Below are 17,689 nucleotides of genomic sequence, written 5' to 3'. Positions count from 1 at the left end.
GTACTGTCTATCAGTTCACCCATCTGTACAACAGGGACATATTTATCTGTATCTCATCAGAGCCAACTCTTGGCAAGCATCACCAGTGGATGCGGGCAGCCCTGTCCTGTCAGGAATGCAGGATTTCACAAGCGAAAAGTACAAGTCACCAGCACTTTGTCAGGACACAGGACCATTCCATTTGTTAAAACAACTGTACACTTAAGAAATGTGGTGATACTGACTGAAGAATCTCTTGATTCTCCGAGTAGCTTTGAAACATTTTGAGTTAAATCTCACACAAACTTCAGAGACCAGTAGCTCTCTAGAGCAGATATGCTATAAATGAAGTCAATTAAACTCATCTAACCTTATCCAAGCAATCCTCACTAATCAGTATTATGAAAGGACAATTTTTATACATATATTTATTAAAATGATAATGTATTGCATGTTTTTGTTTCCGTCTTCATTAGTTGAAAGTAAAATCTCTTAAATGATATTTTATAACTGAACTGAGTTGGTAGTCCCAGAACCGTTGCCAAGGTTAAGGTTTCCTAAATAAGGTTTCCTAATCATAGACCACACATAATCTTGTAATTGCAGAATCAGCAGACAGAGCAACGGCTAAAAGAGACTGGAAACTGAAATGTCCTTCCACATGCAGCAGGGCTCTCCTGAAGGGTTCCTGTTTGCCCTGTTTGCTCACACGTAACCCCTCTCCTGTGAATAAATATATTTTTCCAGCTTGCTTATCTACAGACAGAAGCTGGCACAGTGACATAAAGGAGTTACATGGGTCCAACCTGTGTGTGTGTATAATCTTGAATACCCATTTAAAACTGCCCTCTGCATTTTCTACTCTATCTATAAATTTATTACTGTGAGTATTCTTATAAAAACATCAATTATAAAATCATTATTTGATTAAACTGTTATGACTTTAGGTATATATTGGGTCTAATAAATTTTCATGTTTTGAGACTGCCTTTCTGCTACATGGAATTTGAAACTGATTGCAAAATTAATAATAAGAGCATTAACTATCTTCTTTCAGAATGAATGTAAATCCATTACAGTCTATCATGAAGGAATACCCTCCTACAGGTGCTTTGGTGTTCTCACTGCCTGTTGGAGAGAAAGTGCACTGACAACCATTTTACTGTGCACTTTACCAGTTGTGTTTTCACATAATTTGGTGGCAGCTGTCAGCCTTGCCTCCCCCATCACATACACCTTGGGAGAATTCCCACCACGGCTTTTACACAAAACTAAGTCTACCACAAAGCTTGGCCATTTAAGTTGAAAATCCAGACTTCCCAAATTCCTTTCTAGGCACCACCTGGTTACAGAAAAGTGTCCAAAAATCACCGATTTTTTTTTTTTTTTTTTAAGTTTCCCAGCTGTCTTTCTGTCTGTTCCTGAGCATTCACAAGGTGTGGGCCCTGTGAGAAGCAGAGCAGCCACCTCAGGAGAAGGCTGCCTTTTGGAACAGCCTTTTTCAAAGGCAGTCTGAAATATCAGGATGTAAAATAATCAACTGTGGCCAAATAATCTGACCGAATCACAAGACAGGTTAACAAATCATTTATAGCATCACTGGAGGGAGGAGTCCCAGCCGTGGCCCGGGCTGGGACTGCGCTGGGTGTGGTGGAGCTCCCAGCCCAAGCACCAGGCAAGAGAGAGCAGATGGTGAGAGACAGATGGGAGAGTACAAGGAAACAATGAGATAAATGAGCAAAAACTCAGCTGAAGACTTTAGCATTTGATTCCAAAATTATTAATTTTAGTAATCGTTTCAGCTGATGTAACCCTACGGTAGAACGCCTTTCCTGTTCCAAAGGTCTTAATAGCTACAATTACAACACATGCCGCAGCCCAGCACGGGTTACATTTTAGGTAAAGAGTGGGAGTTCAGCAGGCAAGAAGTACCAAGGCAGGGGGTGTCAAACGCTGAAATTCCTTCAAGGGGGCTTGGGTATCGCAGCAACCGGCGGCTGAAGGGAACCTGATTGAGCACTGCTCAGCAGTAACGCGCTGACTGACGGACAACTCGAGCTTCCCGGGAGGCCGGCGCCGCCCCAAGCCCCTGTCCCACGCCGCTCGCAGCCCGCCGGGGATGCTACAGCGAGGCGCGGGGACTCGCAGCACGGCCGGGGGAGCGCCCTCAGCTACTGGCACCGCGCGGTCACTCACTCACCACTGATCCCCGCGGGCTGGTGACAGCCCAGTCACATCCCCGCCCCCGCGGGGTGCGCCGAGCCACCCCAGGATGCCGCGGTCCCGCCACGACAGCCGCGGAGGCCTGGAGGTGGCCCCCGGTGTCAGCGCGCATCGAGGGGATGGTCACACACGGACCCCAGACCGCCACGCGCAGCCCTGAGGGGGTCGAAATCCCCCGGGAGGGTCAGGGGCCACCCCCTCCGCGTCCCCAGCCGGGGCCGGGCTGCGGGGCCGCGCCGCCCCTCCGGCCCGCGGGCGGCCGGGGCGCGCCGCGCTGCGCAGCCGCCGTGCCCGGGGAGCCGCGGCCGGCGAGGGGCGGCGGGCGGGAGCGGCGGCGCGGAGGTAAGGCGGGCGCGGGGCGCCACACCCGGGCGGGCACCGGGACACCCCCAGGCCGCTCCCCGGGGGCCGCCGCAGGGAAAGCGAAACCAAAAGGGCGGTGATGGTGACGGTGGTGGCGGCGGCGGGAAGGGGCGGGCAGGGGTTCCCGCGGCGCGGCTCGACTCGGCTCGGTGCGATTCGATTCGCTCCTCCCCTCAGCGCCGAGGCGGAGCGGGGCGGTGGCGGCGGGCGGGCGATCGGGCGGGCTCAGCGCGCCCCCATGGCCCTGGCGCCGGGTCAGCGGGCACGGTAGCAGCCTCCGGCTGTCGCCGCGGGTGACTCAGAGCTGCCCGGGCAGGGTGGGCTGGAGATGCACCTCTCCGCCGGGCTCCGGGCAGCCGCGGGAGACTGACTGAGCCACAAAGAAGTTTCCCCGGCGGCGGCGGCGGCGGCGCGGCGCTTCCCCATGCACGCCTCCGGCCGCCGGTCCTGGAGCGCTGCTCGGCAGGCGCCCGGCGCCGACCCCGCCATGGAGCCCCGCGCGGGGCTGCACAGCAGCCCGGAGCTCAGCCGGGCCAAGCGGCTGACCGTGGGGGAGCTCTGCTCTCTCTTCGAGGCTCGCTGCGCCGCCGTCGCCGCCGCAGCCGCTCGTCAGCTGCCCGACCGGCCGAAGAGGGGCTGCCGACCCCCGAACGGGGTTCTGCCGCCCGTCATCCCCCGCCTCACCGTCACCGCCGAGGAGAGCGAGGAGGTGCAGGGCAGCCCCCAGGCGCGGCAGCCGCGGCCGGAGGGCGGCGGGCTGAGGACGGGCAGCTCGCTGCACCTGCAGTCCCGCAGACTGTCCAACTCCTCGATCTCCTCCACCGGCTCCTCGTCCCTCCTGGAGGACTCGGAGGACGACGTGCTGAGCGACACGGAGTGTAGGAGCCAGGGCATCGTGCACTTGGAGCACGGCGAGGACACCAGCCAGGTAGGGGCGCGGGGTGAGCGGTTCGCCCTGGCCGGGCAGCTGGACGCCTCCCGGGCTTTTCAGGGGCCAATAGATGCTCCCGCTTGGAGTGAGGTTTCTGTGACCCAACTCCAGGAAAGCTCTGGGAAACTCCTGTCCTGGGCTGGCAGCAGTGCGCTGTAGTGCACAGGCTGCTGCGCCGATTGGAAAAGCGCTTCTGCACGTGGGCTCCTCAAAAACCCGACCAGGTGTGCGCTGTTTCTTTCTGCTGTGGAGTTGTACTTTACATCCCAAGAATATGGGGAGATGTTTTTTGATCATAAGTGGGTTGTTTTTTTTTTCTTTTTTCCAGTCTCCTGTGTCAGATGCTCAAAATAAAATTTTTCCAGGCATTTCCCAGCAGGTATTTTTGGTCTCTTTCAGTCCTGGAGTCTATGGTTGTCAATTTTTGAGCCACTTCTTGCTGTGAGCATGACAGGAGATGGGGAGGAGCTTGGAATGGATAGAATGCATGCTTTTGTCCATTCTGGCAGCAACACATTCTTCTCAGTAAATCCCCTCTGTAATCTGGCAGCTTTCATCCATGAAATGAACTTTTAAAGGCATATAGTTAGTTGCCTTTTCATGGTCTTTGATGTATATTTGCCTGACTCCATGTAGCGTTTTTCTCAGGCTTTTGTACCTGAAAAATGTAGCTTTAGTGAATTCCCCCTCCCACCTTCATTGACACTGCTGCTCAAATTGTTGTTCTACTGCCAACTCATTGGTGCTGAATTCTTTTCAAGCAGAACATATGCTTTGATAAAAAAGGTATAAAGAAGAAGTAATGCAACTTGTAGGTGATACCCCCAGCTGGACTTTTCTCATGGTAATTGTGGGTTTACTACTTTAGAGGATACATAGTACAGGAACTAAAATACTGTGCACAATATTGGTTTTGTTTGCATCAACTTGTGGCCTGATTTTGGAAGAGGAACAAAAAGGGATTTGTACTTTGTCATTTTGAGTATAAAGAGACCTGTAATAATAATACTTAGTTTGTACTTTTGGTTCTGAGATAGAATCTGGTATGCATGAGAAAAAATTACTGTTGTTTTGCTGTCTTTTCTAAAAGACGTGCTATGAGATTTTGTGAAAGTAGCAGGAGAACAGAAATTAAAGATAATAAAAGGCCATAGGATAATTTGACTCAATATCCCTGCTACGGCAGTATGTGTGCAGCAAGAATTAAGTGATGATGCTTCAGCAGTAAGAGAACTCTGAGATGGCATTGTGCTAGTTGGTTAAACTGTCTGTGAATATAGACTGAAGCAAAACTGATTATTCAGATGAGAAGCTGTGCTACCTCAAAGCTTATGCTTCTGCATCTCTGAAGTCATTGGTACTGAATGCAGTATTGAGACCTAAATGATTTGGGCTGTATCCTTCGTGGTAGTCTGACATGCATATATCATGTGAGTGGTGCTACTTTCTTTTAGGAAGTCTTTATAGTCACCTTTTAATGACAATAAAATAAAATATTAAAAGAAGAAGATCTCTAATGTTGATTTATAGACAAACTAAAAATATCCATATTATAAATGTTTTAAACTCTGAGAGACCATCCTGTTCACTTAGGTGTGTGGGAAAATGAGAACTTCAATAGTATTATAATAATTCAGTTTTTGAAAAAGTTTTTGCAGTTTTCCAAATTTTAGTGCAGCTGCAGGACTGTTTAATTCCTCCTTGGTAAAGTAAGTATTCCCTCAACTCAAGTGAAATACTTGCTGTTTTAAAAGGCTGAGTTATGTTTCCATACCTGCAGTGTAGGAGAAGATGGGGCAAACTGTGCCCAGGAGCTTGCATTCTGGCTGATTTTCTTTATCTCATTATCCCTTCTGTGGCAAGTTGTCAAACCAGAGCAGGGACTGGTACCTAGGACTCTAAACCAGCAGAACTTCATGGCACTACCTAATAAATTAAATGGGCTCACCTGCTCAGTGACTGCTTACATGGTTCATCCCTCCCTTCCTTGCTGCATTACCTACCAAGAGCTTGAATTCCAGGGATCTGCTGTTTCTCCTGTGGTCAGGCACATTGCCCTTCATCTCAGGTGGCCTCACTGCTCACCAGTACCTGGAGGTATCCAGGACAGTTCTTGTGATTGATGTCTTTTGCTACTGGACAATGCTGTCCAGTTGTTTCTTCAGCAAAACAGTGACCTCATACTCACTGGAGTCTATGCTTTGAACCTCTGTGGGTTCAACTTTACAGGATGTTTTCTTTCAACTCGTAAATCTTGAGGCAGGATGAATGTTTGTTTTAGAATGGAAGGCTTTGGGTTCAAGGCACACACATGCAAGTGAAAATAACTACAAATTTTAGGATAACCTGTGGAATGGTTTTATATTTTGAAGATTTTATTTAGAGGCAGTTTGGAACATTTTGCTTATATTTATTGTTTTCAGTGTATTTTAATAGGTGAAGGCTTGTTCTAAGAGTGGAACACAAAGCATAGAGACTTTTCTGAAGGAAACTGGAATCAGAGGTGGGCCAAAGTTACTGTTTCCTAATTCATGGGAAATTTTGACATTTTAAAATTTCTCTTGTATTAGGAAATTCTCTGAGACTTTTCTCTGGAAATGTTAGAAGTTAATTTGGAGCCTGGTGCCTTATGATTAAGCTCAGACCAGTGCTCAGAGAACTGCTGGGTTGTCAAGCCTACCAGGCTCTCCAGTGCCTACCAGGGACCTTGGAAACTTGCCCAGGTCTTCAACTGTGGGAGTAGAAATTCTGATAATGCTCCTGTTATCAAAGCTTCAAGGCTTCCATCTGGAGACCCAGGAACTTGAGACCTAAGCTGAAGAAGGCCCTCCCAGGCCTCTCTACTGTTGATCTGGAGATCAAGACCCAGCTGAGTCTGAAATATTGTGGGCTCTCAAGCTACCTGTGCAGGACTGTGTATGAGATGGGAAGCTCAGGAGCCTCTGTGTCCAGGGTTTGCTGCCCTGGAGTTCTCAGGCCTTAAATCCCAGGATGGTATGCCTGGGAGTGCTGTGTCTGACTGTATTCCTTGGAGGAAAGTTCTTGGTAGTTCACTTGGCAAACAACTTTCCAAGAGGATGAGTGATTCAGTTAAGTATTTCAGAGAGCATTTGGGGTTGGATGGATTGACACATCATGATGATATTAATTTTTTGTTTGTTCTTGAGCACAGTACGTGGGCATGTCCCTGGAGTGTTAGAGCCCGTGAGGGGGCAGTGAATACCTTGGGGCCGATGGCTGACGGTGACAGTGCAGTCCCAGCCTGGCTCCGCTGGGACAGTTCTCATCTGGGCAGGCCCACCTCTGAGAACAGCTCAGTGGGTGGTGTTCCAGTTTCTCTGCATAAGTTATTCATGCCATTTTGCAGTAATTAGCAGAGGCTTAGAAATTGGGCTGTCCTGGCTTTCCTGGAAGAAGACCCTTCCAACGGTGAAGGGAGGGAAGTATGAGAGAAGCCTATTCTGCTGCTGTCCTGTTTGTTCAACTTGGGGTTCAGTGAAAAACAATTGTGCAAAGCTGTGCTAATGGAAACTGCATAATGGCATATTTGGAGCTTTGTAACTCTTGGCAGTAACTTAAAAGAAGACATATTGGTTATTTTTTAAATAGCCAGTTGACAGAATAGATTTTACCCTATGGCAAAAGCTAACATTTCTGCATTTAAATGGGAAGCATACTTTTGTAGCCTTGCTTCATGCCATTGGGAGGTGTGTATACACAGCTGAATCTTGGAGTGAAAACATCAGTGTGCCTTTATAGTAATGGAGAGGATACAAGAGTTATGTATTTTTGTCTTAATTCTGCGACTGAGCAGTTTTAAGAAGTACGAAGTCTGGTTAGCACCTTCTTTGTTGGGACAGAGACTTTAAAGAATGGTTTTCACAGAGAATAAACACCATGATAATGTACAGCAGCCTCTTGTCCTCTTTATAGGAGAATGTTATTTACTAGATAGAAACATGCCAAATAAATCTACTCATTTTCATAGCTGTGACCTGTCATTCCAAATTCTTAGAACCGTAACCATGAGAACAGCTGACAGTTTGCTAGAGAAAAAGCAGTTCAGTTCTTGTCTGCAATGATACCAGTCCAGAAACTTTGGGGGATATTTATTAGTGAAGTGATTTGGTTTGGTTTCACTGATCTTAATTTTATTTTTCATAACATCAAGTACCTTAAAATGGACATGTGTATAGAAAGGCACACACACTTAATAGCTAACTAACTAAATAAATTAATAAATACAGGATGAAAGTTTTAACTACTTTGGCTCAGGGGTGGGTTACATAAGCTAATGCAGTAGAATATAATTGTTATTTTTAAATGAAGAATAGGAATGACGGGATGACATAAGTAAGACTGTTAATGGGATTTTAGCCTACTCTCCAAAGGAAAGAAAGCTTGTGTAATCACTCTATCAATTAAATTTCAACTGCTTTAGTAGGTTTCAGCCAAATTTGGCAGTGGCATAGACATCTCAAAGTTTCTCCAAGAGCTCTTTAAAGTTTCACAAAGGTCAGACTGGGTGGAAAAGAGGAAACCAAAATAAGTGCATACTTCTTCTCTGGGGAGAAGGTGCCAGAGGAGATAAACAGCTGTCTTCTGTTTTGCTTGTTGACTGGCAAATTGCCATGTGCATACTGGCTAGTCCATAGGTGCTTCCATGCTGGATCCAGCTGCAGCAGGTAGTGTCTCCTCTCCTGAGCTAATTAGGAGAAGATGTGGGAAGGATCATACACTGCTGTGGGCTGATGGGGTTAGGGAATGTGGAAGGTGCTAGTTGAGGCACAGGGTTGAAAGGGAGGAAGGTTATGAGGAGGTGTGAAATGTTAGGGAGATTGGAGGGCTTTTGGAACAAGTTTATAGAGGACAGTGACAAGCTGTAGATACTCTGATAAGGGTGCAGGACAGCAGATACCAGTCAAGTAGAAACTAAGCTTCTCTAGTGTTCAGCTCACAAAACAGCTGCTTTTGATGGAATACATTTAATGCTGATAAAAACATGCTTATTTATAATGACAGTCCCAAATACTGAAATCTTCCTATTATATACTGAACAAACTTGAGCGAACAGCCATAATGTTCCATGTTTGCACAGTACTTGGTACAAAACTCTGAACTGAGAGCCATCTCTCAATTTGAGGATGAATTCTTCACCACTGTACATTGCAGTAGTGGACTATATCAAACCATCAGCAGTATCAGGTCTAACAGTGACTTTCTATTAGTAGTGTGGATTCTTGTCTGTAAGGAGATGACTTAACTATTCCCAAATCAGGTGAGAGAGAGGCAATTAAATGCCTTATCAGAGTTTCTAATCCTGGATATATCTGAAATAGTGACTTGGATGTTACAAGATTCTTCTCTTCTGAATCAATTTTGCTCTGATAGTTTTCATTTTTCATATGTTAAAGGACATGTCATTTGGACATAAAGTCTAAAGTTGAAAGAACTCTGTGATAACTTTTTCCTTATGGACCTGTTGTGTTGGGTGTGTTGTAGAAGTTTCTCTGTATGTCCACTTTTATAGTTCAAAACTCCTTATAATGTTTGTTTCAACTGGAAAGGTGAGAAAAAAGTAACAGCTACTCCTCATAACTGGGTGATGCATATTTAAAGAGGTCATAACTAAGTGTATTTTTCTCAAGTTATCATTGACTCAGCAGATTTATTTGTGAAAATCCATGCCACTCTTAAAAGGAATAAGGGTAGTGGTTGGATGTCTGTATATTTTTGGGTTCTGACACTATTACCCTGTTAGACTGGTTTGATTAGAGTGAATATTTTTTAACTGGTTAATTTGATTACCACATGTAATTAGTGTGGTAGTTAACATATTCAAAAATTACCTCAAGTCACATCTAAAGTTTATTATAAATGGAGTGTGTTAAAGTGGATCGGTTTGATTAAATGCTCACAATGTGATGCAATTTAATGTTGGAAGCTGAGAATGCACACTGTTTATGTGGTAAATAGCTGCTTTGTTTAGCAGTGGCTGAGAAAAACTAAGGATCATCATATGGCATTTTGCAGTGATTATCTGTAAAATGTGGTGGTAGAAAAAGTAATGTTAACCTTAGACATCTTGGAAGGAAAAGGTGATCTTATGTACAGCAGCAGTTGAGTCTATCTCTCTTCTTCCTTCACAGTCAGGGTAGTTCTTGCAATGAAAGGGGGCTGAGGCAGAGGAAAATGGCTTGTCAGTCCATGTTAATTTGGATCTTGCATAGCATAGGTTTAAATGGAATTTTTAAGTGCTCTTCTCTACCAATAGAGCTTCATCTCAAAAGCTCACAAATTAGGTAAGATGGCACTGTCTGTCCAAAGCATAGCATACCCGGGGAAAAGTATAATAAAAAAAGGTGGGGAGAGGGAGCAGGTCTTAGTCTCCATCAACTCCTTCTGAATAAAAGTGTAGGGAATGGGGAGAGGCTGCCTGTTCATCCAGTGTCAGGCTAGCAAATAGCCGGACAGTGGATGAACAGTGTGGTGGTGGTGTTTCCAATGGTGGTGTATTGGTGTATTTTTTCCAATGCTTAACTAATTAATTCCTGTCAGTAATGGAGAATACTTTCTGGGATAACACATAACCAGCAGCATTTGAGTGGATTTTTGTACTGATGAATGATGAACTTCTCACAAGGGATGAAATTTTTTACATTCCAAAATATGTAGGTGTGAGACTGATGTTATAAAAACTTACCCTGAACCCATCAGGCCTGGCTACTATTGTTGCTTGTTAGCAAATCTTCTATTCCTTGGCAAGCTTGGGAAGAAGTCAGCCAAAGACAAATCGACAGCTCATTTGAAGCAGTGATCATAGATGTGACATGATCCAGATTTAGAGCTTGGGACAGACTCTCCAAGCCAGTTGGTGACTACAGCAAGCATAACATAGACACTGCTTTGTGGGAGCTTGGCATTAACCCAGAATCCAGGAGCCCTCCATATTTACAGGCTGAAATATCCAAGTAAGGTGATGCAAACACTTCAAACTGTTTACCTCAGCCCACTATTACTATGTTTATTTTACTCACATTCAACTTCAGTCTGCCGTTCTTAATCAGCCTTCTGACCTCATCTGTACGTGAGCCACATTCTCACAGAGGTGTGGTTACAGGTGATAAAGAATATATATAGAAACATGTTTAGTCTGGGTGTCATTGGTACTGAAATGTGTCTGATTCATCCAGAGGATTAACAGGAAGCTGGGATGTTGCAGAACTGTATGAGTTAGTGGGAATGGCACAGTTCACTTGGGATATAGCAGCAGAAACTGCCTCATACAACTTCATGTGTACTTCATACAACTTTCATGTGATAAGAATAATGTCTCTTGATAAATTGCATTGAACATTGCATAGAGAGAGAAGGTCTTTGTTTTCAGTGATGGTAGAAAATCATCATTCATTATCAATATAACTGATTTTGTCTCCTGATCTCTGCCACATCCCAACATAAAGTGATCCAGTCTTAGTTACAGCTACATTCACTACTCTGAGCTGCTACAGAGAACACAGCTTTCTTTGTGTCTTAGCTCTTTTCAAGCAGCTCCATATAACTGAGAACACTGCAGTGGTTCTTTCTAGTGATGTTCACTCAAGACAGCTCTATTTTCTGTGCTCTGCTTTGTTTGCTTCCTGTGGTGGAGTGCTGAATCAAATGCAGGCTTCTACTTCTCACCTTTGAGGTGCTGGTGCTAGTCGAAGTCTGTGTGTTGTGGGCACACAAGAGATGGATAGAGCTCAGCTGTGAGGAATGTGTTCAGCCATCCCACTGCAGGCACAGGAGGTGAGCTTGAGGAGGTTCAGCTGTGCACGAGGCAGCTGTGGATTGGGTTTTCCCATACAAGAAGGCATCTCCCACCAACACCAGCCAGCATTGGCTCACTCTGCAGCACGTACTTTGGAAATGGAGGGAGCATTATTGCCATATGTCAAGACCTTCCACTGCTGGAACCTCTTCAAGTGCTCTGAAATCACCACCTCTGCTGAAAATCTTCAAAGATCCTCTGAGCATGTGGCACAGGTAGTGGTACTGTCATGTGCTTTCAAATGACCAGTCTTACGGGCACGCACATTGCAAAGGGCAGCTGCAAGGTTCTAATGCAGGCTACTCAAGAGCAAAACTTTGGAGACGAGGGAGGTAACAGGGTTGTAATAGCTTCAGGTTATGTATCATCAGACGGAAGGGGAGTGACTGACAGGGATTGGGAAAGCTACTGGAAATGTGAGGGGAAGAGCAAAACTTAATAGGCAAGCAGATTATTGCTTTAAAATTCAAGGAAAATACATTCTCAAAAAAAGCAAGAGAGCATGTGACAACTATATTAAGGAATTATCAGTCAAACATTGAAAGTATATGTAGTGAAAGAACTCACATGCCTGCAGTGTGGGTATGTTAATGTTCTACTGTCTTTTATTACAAGCAGGCATAGACTTGATGCACAGAATTCATGACTTTCAACAGTTCTGTATTTTCAGTCAACTCAAAGGATAAGTTACAGTTCCACAGTGACTGATGACTTGTATTGCAGAACCTCTGTTTATTCAGAGACAGCTCTGCAGCAGATCACAGGAAGGGAAAGGCTGACTTCCCAATTTAACGCTGCTGAATGCTGATGTGGAGAGCTGCTGCCTTTCACAGTTTCACAGTCCCTCTTTGCCTGGGAAAAGACTAGGGAAGTTATTTATGGAGACTTTCACCATGGCCAATAACTGTATTCTTTTCAATCTCCTTTTGACTAACTTGAGAGTGAGCCTTACTAGGAGAAACACTGAACATTTGTACATGCAGCCAAAGTTAATGGGAGCTGTTCTACAACAGTATTCTACAGTATTGTATAACACTGGGTATTAGGAAAGCAAAATTTGACACCTCAGTTTAAGCTTACAAAATTAGTGTGCACTTTTCACAATAACCTATCTTTCATTCAGTATTTTCCCTATAAGATATGAATAAAACCCTTCATTTAACAGGCTGTGAAAACAAGTTCACTAACATTTGGAAAACAGCGTACTGCTGCTGTAACAGTTGTCTTTAGGTTTGTACCAAAAACTTCGATTCTGAAAATTTCTAACTTCCAAGTACTCAGTTTTGCATTTAAGGCATTATTAAAGTTCCAGCACAAATGTAATTCTGGATCTGAAGGTGTTCCAGGAGCAGAAGGTGCTGACATCTGGCAGTTTCATCCTCCCTCCATTCCCAAAGCATACGCTGTGGAATGACGCAGCACTGCCTGGCCCAGGTGAGGTGCCCATGCTAGTGAGGGCACTCACAGCAGGGCAGCACTTGGAGAGGCTCTTCAGGCACCATGATAGGGGCCCTCTGGTGTGAGGAAAACCTAGTTCACAGCTGCCTGGTGCACAGCTGAGCCTCCTCAAGCTCCCCTCCTGTGTATGGCTGAACACATCCCTTACAGCTGGGCTACATTGATCCCTTTTGTGTGCTATGCCGAGCAGTCTCCACAGAAAGTAATTGAATACTAATGAGAGTCTACTGCAAATTAATTTGAGGTTCTTACAATTTGCCAGGCTTTGTCAGGTTGACTTCTACTCCTCACATTGCTTAGTCCTGCTTTGAAAACACTCCTCTTCCTAGATTTCAGATTCCTTCCTCAAAATTCAAGGTTAAAAAGCTTTTCACTTTTCAGCCTTTTTTTTTTTTTTTTTCAATTTTGTGGTGGGCTCAATATGAATCTTTCTAGCCTTGGAAACAGCTCAAGTTTTTGTTAGAGTTGTTCAATCTGAAGCAAACTACAGAGTTTTAGCTCTTTTTTGAGGTGGTTAACTTAGAGCAAATCACCAGAGAATGAAACACATATAAAGAATTCTTGTGCATTGGTGTTTTGCTGGTTGTGCAGGAAATCTGGGTTTTGGGACCCTGGTGTTCTGAAAGAGGCAGAGCTAGAGAAGTCTATATGGCCTTTGTACTCTTCTCCATTGTTGGATGCTTATGTAAGCATATGTTGTATGCTTATGTGATGCAGCAGAAAGGATAAAAATCTGTGTGAGCAGTCTTTTTGCATGCAGATCAGCTGTTATCTTGTGCAGGGTTTGAGTGGGTTGTTGGCTAAGTGCACTTGACCTGAATATTCTAATAATGATAAGCTCTGCTTGGTGTGGGCTCCCTCCTTTGCCACCCATGTATGGTCTGTAGGGACGGCATCACTGACCCCACAAAGAGTCAGCTTTGTTCAGAGGAAAATATAATCTGAAGAAACTAAGAAACCTTCCTACGCTCCAGCTCTTGCTTTTCATAGTGCAAAATGCTGAGTATCAGAATTTTGAGCTGATAATTTGATATGGTTTGTATTGTCTTGCTCTGCGGCATTTAAATAAGGAACTTTTTTGCCTTGTTTATACCAACCCAGAAGGAGTAAGCAATTAAATCCTGAGGTACTAATTTCAGGACAGATCCTGCCATTCTGTGGAAAAACCTATAAAAGGATTTTAAAGTGGAGACTCCTGACTTTCAGGTGCTTGGGTTTAGGCACTAATCAAGCCCCTGTAAGAGTTTCATGAGTTATTTTCCCAAAATTTATAGCAAGACCACAGAAAATTACTTGTTTTCAGCAAAGACACCAAGAAAGGGAGCAAGTCCTGAGCTCTGTAACAGTCCAGTGATAGTTAATCACTATGCCAACAGTCTCCAAGTCTTTTTCCAGTAATAGGACTGGCTGATGTCCTGATTATGATTTCTCATTCCAATATTAAAACTGGAGTGACAGATAATTAATCGTCTGTCTTCTGTCCCTGTTTATCCATTGGGATTTTCCACATCATCTCTAGAAGTATGTACTCTTCCATTGCTGTAGTTCTGTGTCTTGATCCTAGTCTGCCTTTTCAGTCTTCTGATTTTACAGGAAACAGTCCTGTCTGGGACTATAGGATGAATGTAGCCAAATCACCAATATTCTTTTTACATTGCATTCTTCAAGAAAAAGAGTAGATGGGCAGCAAAATCAGTCTTGGCTTGTGAAGTAATTTCTCTGCGTGGCCTGTTCCCCTGTGTCCAGTGTAGGTCATCACCCATCTGCAGATGACATTTCAAATGTCTGTCTTCTCTTTGTTGAGCCCTGGTAAATTGGTATTGGTCACTCTTGGGTTTTGCTACCCATGTCCTATGTGGCACAGAAGCTGCTGCTTGCTCCATGTATCAGGAGGCTGGTGTAGGTGGTTGTGCAAGATACAGGAGTGTGGCTTGCAGTTCTGTTGCTAGGAGCCAACAGTATGAAGTTCTTTGAAGTTTTATGGGGGTTTTTAAATCTCTTTTACCATGAGATAATAATTTTGGTAGCTAAATTGTTGTTATAAACTACACTCTGTTTATTTTACTTTATTTTTAGGTGAGTTTGCATCTTAATAATTGGCAATTGATATTTATGCTTCTGCGAAGGTGGGATCTCCATCATCCTGATGGTGAACACACGTTTACCTTCCGGGCAGAGGAAGCATGCTCTATAAAACACATTTGCTATTGTTCAAACACCCACAACTCTTCAGGAAGACAGATGCCTTGTTTCAGTTTCAGTCTTTAGTTGAGTCACTCGTGCTTATATAAGGTTTGAATTTGATTCTCTTTCTTAAGGCTACATTATGGAAATTAAAATCTTAAATAACCCCTTGTCTCTGGGGCTAGCTGCTACTGATACAGAGGAGGAATTCAACTTGCTTCTCTTACATTGTTCTGTTTACAGAAACTATCTTTTGATCCTATAATTTTGCTCAAGGGAGAAGTCATCTTTTCTCTATATCCCTTATGTAGTTCTTAGGGCTGACTTGGGGAAGGAAGAGTTTCTCTAATCTTAGGTTTGCGTCAAAAACAAACAACTACCTTGTCAGCCTCTCACTCCAATGGGATAAGGTGAAGAGTCCTCATTTCCATAGAACTACAGGTTTCTTAATCATTGCCACATTCCATTAATAGGAGTGTGGGTTTTTGTTTGGTTGGGGTTGTTATTTTTTTGTTTGTTTGTTTCAAAATCCTTTCAACAGAGTGGTTTGGAATAATCTCAGAGTTATACTGTGTTGAAGCATGGAGTTATTAAAGTGGTTGAAGGATGTGGCTTTCCCCTAGGTAAACACCACACCCTGCTCAGTAGCAGTGCCTGTTGCATGTTGACACTTGCATTCCATTGCCAGGGGTGGGCCCTGTTTGAACAGTGCAGTGCACCACAGGTGAAGCAGTAACTCCTTATGCTTCCTTAGAGGAAAATGGAAGAGGCAGTTCAGAGGAGACAAGGCAGGAGAGATGGAGTATTGGACTTTGTCTTGTGATAGATGGAAGAGCAGTTGGCAAACTGCTACTAGTGTATATGTGGCCTGTTTTTTACATGACATATTTTTACATTCTCATAATAGTTTTCACTTAACACTGAATTACTGCTTATTTAAGTACTTGACTGTCTTATTTGAGTGCCTGTAATTTAGTTTACAAGCACTAATTACTTAAATTATTCAACGATATTCTGAAGTAGAGTTGTTATAACCTGCAGTTGCGGGAACTGGAGCAGAGAAAGGGCACCTAGATTCCATACTGAAGCAGTGACATTTCCTCAGATCTTTTGCAAGTTAGTGTCTGACAGTTTCGGATGTTAGAAGATGAATTATCTTGGTAGGAAAGAAAAGTTAAGTAAAAACGTTTTAAAAATCAGTATCTGTCAGTAACCTCTCTATACATATGTAGGTAGACATGCAGCAACCCTAATTCTGTCCTTGTGCTTCCTATCCTTTCCTATAGAAAAAATTAATTACAGTACAGTAGTCTTCCACTGTTACATTTCTTTCAGGCAGAATCTCAAAGTTGTGTGGGATGCAGTTTCTGGGGCTGTTACATGAGGATGTGCTGAAAGCAGGGTCAGCTTTCAACATGTGTCCACTAACCCAAACTACTGGGGGTAGGAATAGAGGGATCTTTGACCAACTAGTAGAAAACAGTTTTGCAATTCCTGTTGGATGGTAGTGGTTTCTGGCAAATAGGAAAGTGTAAGAAAGGATAAGCATTAAAATTTTCTTTATTTCTTTGTCTGTTCAGACTGGAGATTCTGCTGTGGCCTCTGAGTCACTGGGATGTTAAAGTGGTGGTGTGCCTAACCCTGAGCTGCTGGGCAGGCAGGATAGAGCTGTGTCTCCAGGTAACAGACTGCACCGCCATTGCAAGGGAGATGCAGCACATGCTCAGCTTCCTTCCCAAGTTCACTCAGGGGAGATTAGTTTATTGAAGTTATTTCCTGGCTTCTTGCCAGAACACAGTCTCCCTTGATGTTACACAGAAACCACTCCTGATTTAAACCGATTGGCACTTGTAGTACATTCGGATTGGAGGTCATCACAGTTCACAAATGACAAGTTTGTACCTTAACAAGTTGTGATTGTGTTTTAGGCTAAACCTATTTACTGGTCTATGCACAGAGAAATGTGGATCTGTTTGGATTTTAAGTGTTCCCAAATAGTCATCCTATTTGGAACTGATAATTCTGTGTTCTACCTGATAGGATGTTGGGCTTATTTTATCATGTAAAGAGTGTTGTCTTTCTAGATGTCCCTTTCTCATGACTGGAGACGTCAGTTAGTGACCCATGAGATGTGGAAGACAGGCAGAGAACTGTCAAATTGCTAGACTGTTTCTGAATATTTAAACTGCAGTTGTTTTGGAGGTTAAGAAAGATTTCTTTCCTTCTGCCACACCATCTGCTAAAGTGATGTTTGATTTACCACATATCTGTTCTGGGTGATGGACAACCTGAATAAATCTTGAATGTTTGGGCTCTGAGTCAACTTTCCTATAGTGAGGAACTTTCCATTTACTTCTTGGATAGTAACATCTCAGTTTCCAGCAAGACTTATGTTCTGGCAGAACCCTGGTAGGGACAGAATGTTGTTGATTCAGCTTTCCTGTGCTCAGTAGGGACAGGTGGCAGAGTTCCATCCTGTTAGAGAACCAGTGTCTTTCAGAGCAGACCACAAGCTGTGAAAGTAGGGATAATGGCCATATTTAATGCCTGCTATGGAAGGCAGACAGTTTAGTATCCCTTAGAACAGAAAACATTTATTCTTGTTGAGTTAAAATCTGTTTTTCAATCAACAGTATCAGCTTTTGCAACATATCTGTGAGACAAATGAAGGAAACCCTTGTGACAATGCACTTTTGAAGCCATCTAACTTTATTATTTTGTCTTTTGGCCCAGGAATA

General features: G+C 43.9%; 1 protein-coding gene across 1 annotated transcript in view; it reads left to right on the top strand.

The window, feature by feature from the left end:
• The first annotated feature begins 2,989 nt into the window (after nt 1-2,989).
• ITPKA (inositol-trisphosphate 3-kinase A) overlaps nt 2,990-17,689 on the top strand; it is a 36,812-nt gene continuing 22,112 nt past the window's right edge. The window contains exon 1 of the mRNA XM_053979508.1: nt 2,990-3,493. Within this exon, the coding sequence (XP_053835483.1) occupies nt 2,990-3,493 (504 nt within the window). The remainder of the gene's footprint in view (nt 3,494-17,689) is intronic.

Source organism: Vidua macroura, chromosome 6, assembly GCF_024509145.1.
Source record: "Vidua macroura isolate BioBank_ID:100142 chromosome 6, ASM2450914v1, whole genome shotgun sequence".
Taxonomy (NCBI): domain Eukaryota; kingdom Metazoa; phylum Chordata; class Aves; order Passeriformes; family Viduidae; genus Vidua; species Vidua macroura.
The sequence above is the reverse complement of the archived record's forward strand: the minus strand, read 5'-3'. Positions and strand labels throughout refer to the sequence as shown.